Source organism: Geospiza fortis, unplaced genomic scaffold, assembly GCF_000277835.1.
Source record: "Geospiza fortis unplaced genomic scaffold, GeoFor_1.0 scaffold171, whole genome shotgun sequence".
Classification (NCBI taxonomy): domain Eukaryota; kingdom Metazoa; phylum Chordata; class Aves; order Passeriformes; family Thraupidae; genus Geospiza; species Geospiza fortis.
In genome coordinates this window covers 10,012,113-10,018,957 of record NW_005054313.1, presented here as the reverse complement: position 1 = coordinate 10,018,957, position 6,845 = coordinate 10,012,113, and the positions used below count along the sequence as shown (strand labels likewise).

Sequence of the window (6,845 nt, the reverse complement as noted above, 5' to 3'; positions counted from 1 at the left end):
GGCACTGTTGGTGGGTGCTGCAGGTGCCTGGGACACATTTGGCACTTTGGGCTGTGGGGTGGTGCCAGGGCTTGCTGGGGGGAGAAGCCTGAGTGCTGCACCAGCCCTTGGCTGTTTGGGTGCCCACCTGAGCACCGTGGGGGTGGGCAAACCCCTGGCACTGCTCCACTGGAGCTTGGTTTGGGCTGGGACTGGGCTCCCCTCACCCCTGGGAGCCAGCAGGGCCCTGGCACAGGGTATTATCGCTGGGGTATTCCCTCCCAGGATGGGGGTGTCTGCTCTGGGTATCCCAGCTCATCCCCAGGCATTCCCAGAGGGCTGGCACTCCCTGGGCTGCCAGCGTGCCCTCCCCTGGGCAGCCTGAGCTGACTTCCCTCTATTGCCCACCTGCTCCTGCATTTCCTCTTCACATGGGGGAGCTTGGAAAACCTCCTCAATTAATTACCAGGTGCTTCTTCCTTCCAGCTCAACCAGATGCTGTCCAGCTACGAGAGCTTCCTGCAGGCAAATGTCCTCGAGTTCATGTGAGTGTGCAGCTGCTCTGGAGGGCTGGGGTTTGTAGCAGCAGTGGCCTGAGGTAGCCACCCTGGCCTTAATGAGAGTCCTGAGTAGAAGAGCAGCTTGTTACATTTTGATAGAGATTTTCTGTTCCCTTGGGCAAGGTGCGTTCCAGAGAAATGGCTGCAGCCATAAACACCACGGGTGAATGTTTTTCCTTTGCCTCCCTGAAGGCTGGGAGGTGGGATGTTGGAGTCAATGGCTGATAAGGGCAGAAATGTTGTCTGCTTTAATGAATGTTTGGTGGTGGAGGCTGTTTTGGCTTTCCTCTTACATGTTCCTGAGACATTCTTCAACCTTTCCCATAGTAGAAACATAAATATTGGAGTGTGTGCAATAAAGATGGATCCTGCTGGATGAAGCAGTGGTCTCGATTTGTTTTTTTTCCAAGCTGCTGCAGGTTTGGCTTGGTGGGAAGGGTTTGCCCAGGAAAATGCTCCAGACAGGAGCATTGAGGGGCTTCACTCCCTCCCTGGTGTCATCATCCCGAGGGATCTCTGTCTGAATTCCTGGATAATCTCACCTGGACAAAAGCAGTAGGTGTGCTGCCCACTGTCTCCTGTCCCTCCAGGAATGGCTCCGTGGTGGTGAGAGGGGAGGTTCTGTTCCGGGGGGATGCTCCTGCTCCCACCAACTCCCACCTGATCCGCACAGTGGTCACAGAGGCAAGCAAGGGAAGGAGCATCTTCAGCTGGCAGCTGGAGCCCCAGTCTGTTCAGTCTGCTGGTGAGTGCTGAAGATCTTCCCACAGCAGGGCTGCTGCTGCCAGGTGCCCTTCTTGTGCCTCTCAGTTTGGGTTCCAGGCTTTTCCTTCACTGAACATCCCTGTGTAAAGCCACTGTAAGGATGTGGAGGGTGGTGGAGGGCACATCTGTAGCAGCTGGACCTGGGTGGGACAGGTCTTCTGCTCAGCTCCCTGGCCTCCCCTCTTTGCCCCAGCTCTGCTGTGCTGGGAAATGGTACATCCTGACCCCTTCCCACATCCAAAGGGATCCCTCCTCACTCAGCTGCCCTGCTGCTTTCTGCTTTTGGTGTGTGGCCATGGGTGAGCTCTGGGCTGAGCACAAGCCCCCAAGGAAGCCGCAGGAACAGGTCTGAGTGTAACTCTTCCCAACTCCCTTAGGCTTCAGCCTGGAGAACCTGGACCCAGAGAAGCTGTCCATCTCCCTCACTGGCTCCCAGCTTGGGGTGGACAGGATGGATCTTCTGGAGAGGCTGATCAGAGAGGTATGCCAAGCCTTGGGGGCTCTTCCAAAGGGAGATGCTGGGGGAATGCGCACAGGCTGCTGGGTGCTGGATTAACCTGTGCTAAACAGGGGAAGGTGTGAACTGTTGTCTTCTCCCTGCCCAGGTAACTGCATCTGTCAGTGGCCTCTACCACGTGAGGAACTTCACCATCTCCCAGCTCAGGTATGGGATGCAGCTGCTCCTCTGCCAACCTCTTAATCTCATTGCCTTCACTCTCTGCTGTGCCCTCTGCAGCTAACCAGCTGTGCTGCAAGGATGGAGGGGATTGGAACAGCTGGGAGGGGATGTGCAGCTGGAGCAAACTGGAATTGAGCCCCTTCTGTGGGCTCTCAGGAGAAAACCTCCAGTAAAGGTGCTGGGGCCGGGTCCCAACCATCCTGCCTTGCTCAGAGCTCTTCTCTCCCCTCAGGAATCTGGGTGGGAACACGGAGATCACTGGAGACCTCTACCTAGACACAGTTGTCCATGCTGACGTCACGGAGGTTCTGGAAGCCCTGACTGCACTCTCAGGTCTCTCCATGGACCTGAGCTCCCTCTCAGTGGAGGGTAAGGACGGTCCCCGTGTGTGCTGTGGGCAGGGTCACTGCCAAATGTGCTCAGCCAGCGCTTGTTTCCTGCTCCTGCAGAGTCCAAGCTGGGTCTGCTTGTGTACCCTCTGTCCTTTGTCGTCACCAACAGACCCTTCAGCCAGAAGCTTCAGGATCCGCTCTCTGCAGAGCACTACAATCTCTCCAGGGACCTTGGAGATGCGGTAGGAGTGGGGCTGCTGGGAGGAGGGGATTGAGGTCCTCCCAGTGGGGTGAGAAGGGAGGAGGAGGGGCTGCTTTGGGGTGTCCAAAGTGCCCCAAAAGCTGGCAGGAAGCTGAGCACACCCTTTCTTCCAGGTGGCCAGAGCCCTGAGGGATTACCCATCCTTCCTGACAGCCATCATCAAACAATTCCTGTGAGTGGGAGCAGGGGTTCTTCTGGGCAGGGCTGCACAGGGGCAGGGAGGGCTCCCTTCACACACCAGCCAGCAGTTCATGGCTGACAGGTGCATGTTTTTGGCTACAGAAAGATTTGCAGAGGAAGCTGAGGTCAAGCATTAAGCCATTGTAACAGGGGTGACTTGCTGGACCTCCAGGGATGTCCCTTCCATCCCAGGGCGCCCTGAGTGCAGACTGAGCAAAGCCCTCTGGGAGGAGGCTGGGAGTGCCCACCCATCCCACTGTGGGGTCAGGGTGGGGCTGGCAGCTGCTGGAGCTGTTCCCAACCCTGTCTGCAGGCCCGGCTCCTTGATCTGCCATGGGAACATGATCTTCCGCCAGCCTGCTCCAACCAGCGTGCAAGTGCTGAAGACCCTCCTGAGCTCGGTGGGGCCAAACCAGGCTCTGGCTGGCTCTGACATCCATGTGGATCCATTCTCTCTCTCTGTGGGAGGTAAGCTCCCCTCTGGCACCTGGGTACCCGAGCTCCACAGGCCCCTGCCTGCACTGTGAGCAGAGTGGATCCACAGCTGATCCTGATCCCTTGTGTGAAGAGAGGCTCAGGTTTCTTGGCTGCTGAGGTGAGCAGGCAGTGACATTTAGTAACAGTTGTGCCCTTTGCCTCTGCATGGCCTGGGGCATTGGGCTTGAGGACCTTCTGCTGCAGGCAGGTGTGGGATGGGAGGAGAAGGCATGGAGGGAGTGGAACAGGAGTTCATAAATCCCCTGTGCTTGTCCTGGGGCAGTGGGTGGCTGGCAGCCCGTGGGGCAGAGCAGCTGCTCCAGGCTCTCTGTGCTCTGCTCTGCTCCAGAGGACACCCTGGATCCTCCCAGGCCCCAGCCAGGCTTCCCAGCCTACGGAGTGGCCTTGGTGGTCATCAGTGGCCTCTGCATCGTGGCTGCGCCCGTCGTGCTCATGGTGAGGGCCAGTTCTGTCTGCTGGGCTGGGCCAGCAGCCCCGGGCCCCTGGCTGGGCTGGGCTGGGCTGAGGGGCTCTGTGGGGCCAGCTGGGGCTGCAGTGCCTGTGCTCTCCTCCCCAGTGCCTGGGCACCAAGAGGCTGGGCTGGCAGGCTGCAGGAGCCCTTTGGGACAGAAGAGATCCTGAAGTGGGGGTCCAGACATTGGAAATGGATAACCAGGGCTTCTGGACAGAGGTGAGTGGCCTTTCCATCCCTTGGATTTTCTTCTATGCCTGGGAGTTGGTGCTTCTGCAGCTCACAGGTTCTCCTGTTACCTGGTGATGATCTCTGGGGCTGGAGAAACCTGTGGGGAGCTGGAGGGAAGGGACCCTCACTCCTGCCTTCACTGGAGGTGTTTCAAGTGACTTCTTCCCTCTCCCCTGCAGGACCCTGAGGATGGTCACTTTGAGTGGCAAAGCACTTCTGCCTGAGGAGAGAAGCAGCAGCTGGGGGGAGCCTGGAGAGGGGCTGTACATGGGAAGGAGATGCTGAGAAGCTCTGCCTGACCCTGTGGCAGCAGCTGCCAGGTGCTCCCTGAGCAGAATGCAGACTCAGGTGTGTTAAAGAATAATTTTGTAAATTTTGTATCTTAAATAAACTGTTTGTAGACCGTGAAACCCAGCTGTGAAGGATGTGTGTCTGCTGTGGCGGGGTTGTTGAACCAACCTCCCTCCTGGGCTCCCAGTACCACCCCAGCCGTGTGCTGCTGCTCTAACTGGTGCCTGCGAGCTGGGCTTGGTCCTCTGCAGCTCTGGGATAACAGCCCTAGAGCTGGGGAGGCAAAAAAGCATGGATGTGCATGTCAGCCTCACAGTCACTTTCCCAGCTCTTTCCTCAGATCTTTATTTCTGTGCTACTTTGCCTCTGGCTCTGCAGTCTGAATTCCAGCCTCAGTGCCAGGAGCTTTATTTCACTTTTCCCCAGCCACAATTTCTACTTCACCTCCAGGCCTGGTTTGTCTATTTCAGGCAAGGTGAGGGCTTTTATTTCAGCTCCACGAGCACAATTTCACCCCCAGATCAGCATCATGTCCCCACCATCTTTATAAGCACCTCAGTGAGATCCCAGCTCTGCAGTGCTTCCAGCTCCACTCTCACAAACCTTTGGTTCTATTGTATCTAGGCTTGAACAGGCTTGGCTGAGGGTCCCCTGTACAGGTTTGAATTGAACCTATCCAGGGACCTGTTTATCTGTTGTTTGAAATGAACCAGGCCAGCTGAATTGGATTTGTGTTACCTTGCCCAGTTACAAATTAGCTGTACTGTGACAATTCCTCCTTTCCTTTTATTAAAATTTGCTAAGTGTTCTCTGTTGTCCTGCCTGCAAGGGCCCTTTGCAGACAGGGTGACAGAAGACAGCAGGGTCTAATTTGAATGAGGCCTTCTACCAAATTTGACAAACTTAGCTCCCCTCAGCCAGCCATGTGTCTCATGTACCATTGGAGCTGGAGCACTCACTTCCAGGGGCTGCTAGGCAGGATCACAATCCCTCAGGCTCATGTGCCACAGGTTAACTACTTAGAGTTACAAGTTACAGCTTAACACTAAAAAAAGAAACCATTGAACCATTAGAACTGTTAGAAAAAACCCAACACCTAGCAGAACATTTTGTAAACAGAAAAACAATTTGTAAAGAAATGGAGCCCTGAAGTGAACTGTCACTTCAATAGTCCCAGATGTCCATGAGGTGGGTGAACAAGTTTCCATCAATGTTCCACATGAGGCTCTTCCACGTGTATAGATAGCTTTAGCTGCCCTGCTCTGTGGGGGTTCACTCCACATTCTCCCTTTTGTCAATCAACAATGAGAATGAACACAGTGCTACATGAATGAACACCTCTGGGCATATCCAGGGGACTTGTCTGTGTGTGATAGCTTGCCCTACTGCTTCAAGAGCAGCTTCTGCCTCTGGGGTTAATTTTCTGGGGGAAGTTAACTCAGGATCACCTTTTAGGAGGCCAAATAAAGGTGCTAATTGTGAGCTGGTCAATCCTAGGTAAGGTCTGACCCAGCTGATGGTGCCCAAAAGTTTTTGTGCATTATTTAGAGTTTGGATTTTGGTTGAAAATTGAATTGTTTGTAGCTGTACTATCTGGTTCATTATTTTGAGTCCCAAATATTTCCAGAGTGCTTGCTGCTGCACCTTCTCTGGTGCTACCTGCAGCCCAAACAATTTTAACGTTTGCAACAGGCTTGGCTGGATCTCTGAGAGTTCCTCTTTTATTTGGGTTGTATTGGAATTAATCATGCAAGAGTCCATTTTCTTCATGCAGGAAAAAGCCCATTCTATATTCACACAATTTTTATACAGTTTTCACAGACCTCATGTCTGACTCCAATTGATTAGTAGCTTTCTTGCCAATTACTTTATTACTGGAAGGTATTTTACTTATCCATCAAATCTCTCTATTCTTAAATTGTTTACATATTTTCTTCACCGATTCTTGTGGGATAGATCTATTCTTTATGCAGGTGCCACTTATTTTTCCCCCAAAACCAGATTGCTGTGATTACCCACAACAATAGATTGTTGAATGCAGATTCTCTTTCTCAAGATATTTTCACATGGGAATTTAGCTAGCTGCTTAGTTACACTTAGAAGTGACAGGCTAGCTGGTAATTTAGCAGAGCAAGGCCTAGTTCTATGAGGCCTTTCTTTTATAATTCTTTTACCTATCCCAACAGGGCTGCAATCCAAATGTCATCCATGTAGTGATAACAGTATGCCCTGGGAATTGCTCTTCTGGGGACTGCAGCCTGGTGCCCAGGCTCTCTGGTGGGTCCAGCAGGAAGCCCAGCAGTGGCCCCCCTTTATAAGCACCCCAATGAGATCCCAGCTCTGCAGTGCTTCCAGCTCCACTCTCACAAACCTTTATTTCGCTGCCAGCTCTGCCTCCTCCCCCTGCGGCAAGGTGCAGCTGCTCGTGCACCAGAACACGATCTTTATTTCAGGTCGAGGCCTGTGAAGCTTCAGCCCTGGCTCTGAACGCCACATTTCTGCTCCGGCCCTGCGGCCGCGGGTGCCGAGCTGAGGCGGCGCCTCCGCTCCCCTCAGGGCGGTCTGAGGGGCCGGGCTGGGCGAGACTGCGCCTGCGCAGGCTGTGCTGGGCGGGACG

The 6,845-nt window shown here is 54.0% G+C and overlaps 2 protein-coding genes across 2 annotated transcripts in view; both read left to right on the top strand.

The window, feature by feature from the left end:
- LOC115947753 overlaps positions 1-4,228 on the top strand; it is an 8,400-nt gene extending 4,172 nt beyond the window's left edge. The window contains exons 2-12 of the mRNA XM_031055925.1: positions 466-524; positions 1,130-1,284; positions 1,682-1,785; positions 1,910-1,968; positions 2,216-2,352; positions 2,433-2,557; positions 2,691-2,749; positions 3,071-3,225; positions 3,584-3,690; positions 3,812-3,925; positions 4,117-4,228. Of these exons, the coding sequence (XP_030911785.1) occupies positions 466-524; positions 1,130-1,284; positions 1,682-1,785; positions 1,910-1,968; positions 2,216-2,352; positions 2,433-2,557; positions 2,691-2,749; positions 3,071-3,225; positions 3,584-3,690; positions 3,812-3,925; positions 4,117-4,161 (1,119 nt within the window). The 3' untranslated portion in view covers positions 4,162-4,228. The remainder of the gene's footprint in view (positions 1-465; positions 525-1,129; positions 1,285-1,681; positions 1,786-1,909; positions 1,969-2,215; positions 2,353-2,432; positions 2,558-2,690; positions 2,750-3,070; positions 3,226-3,583; positions 3,691-3,811; positions 3,926-4,116) is intronic.
- A 45-nt stretch (positions 4,229-4,273) lies between these two features.
- Positions 4,274-6,845, top strand: part of COMMD4 (COMM domain containing 4) — a 4,587-nt gene continuing 2,015 nt past the window's right edge. The window contains exon 1 of the mRNA XM_031055924.1: positions 4,274-4,285. Coding sequence (XP_030911784.1) covers positions 4,274-4,285 — 12 coding nt within the window. The remainder of the gene's footprint in view (positions 4,286-6,845) is intronic.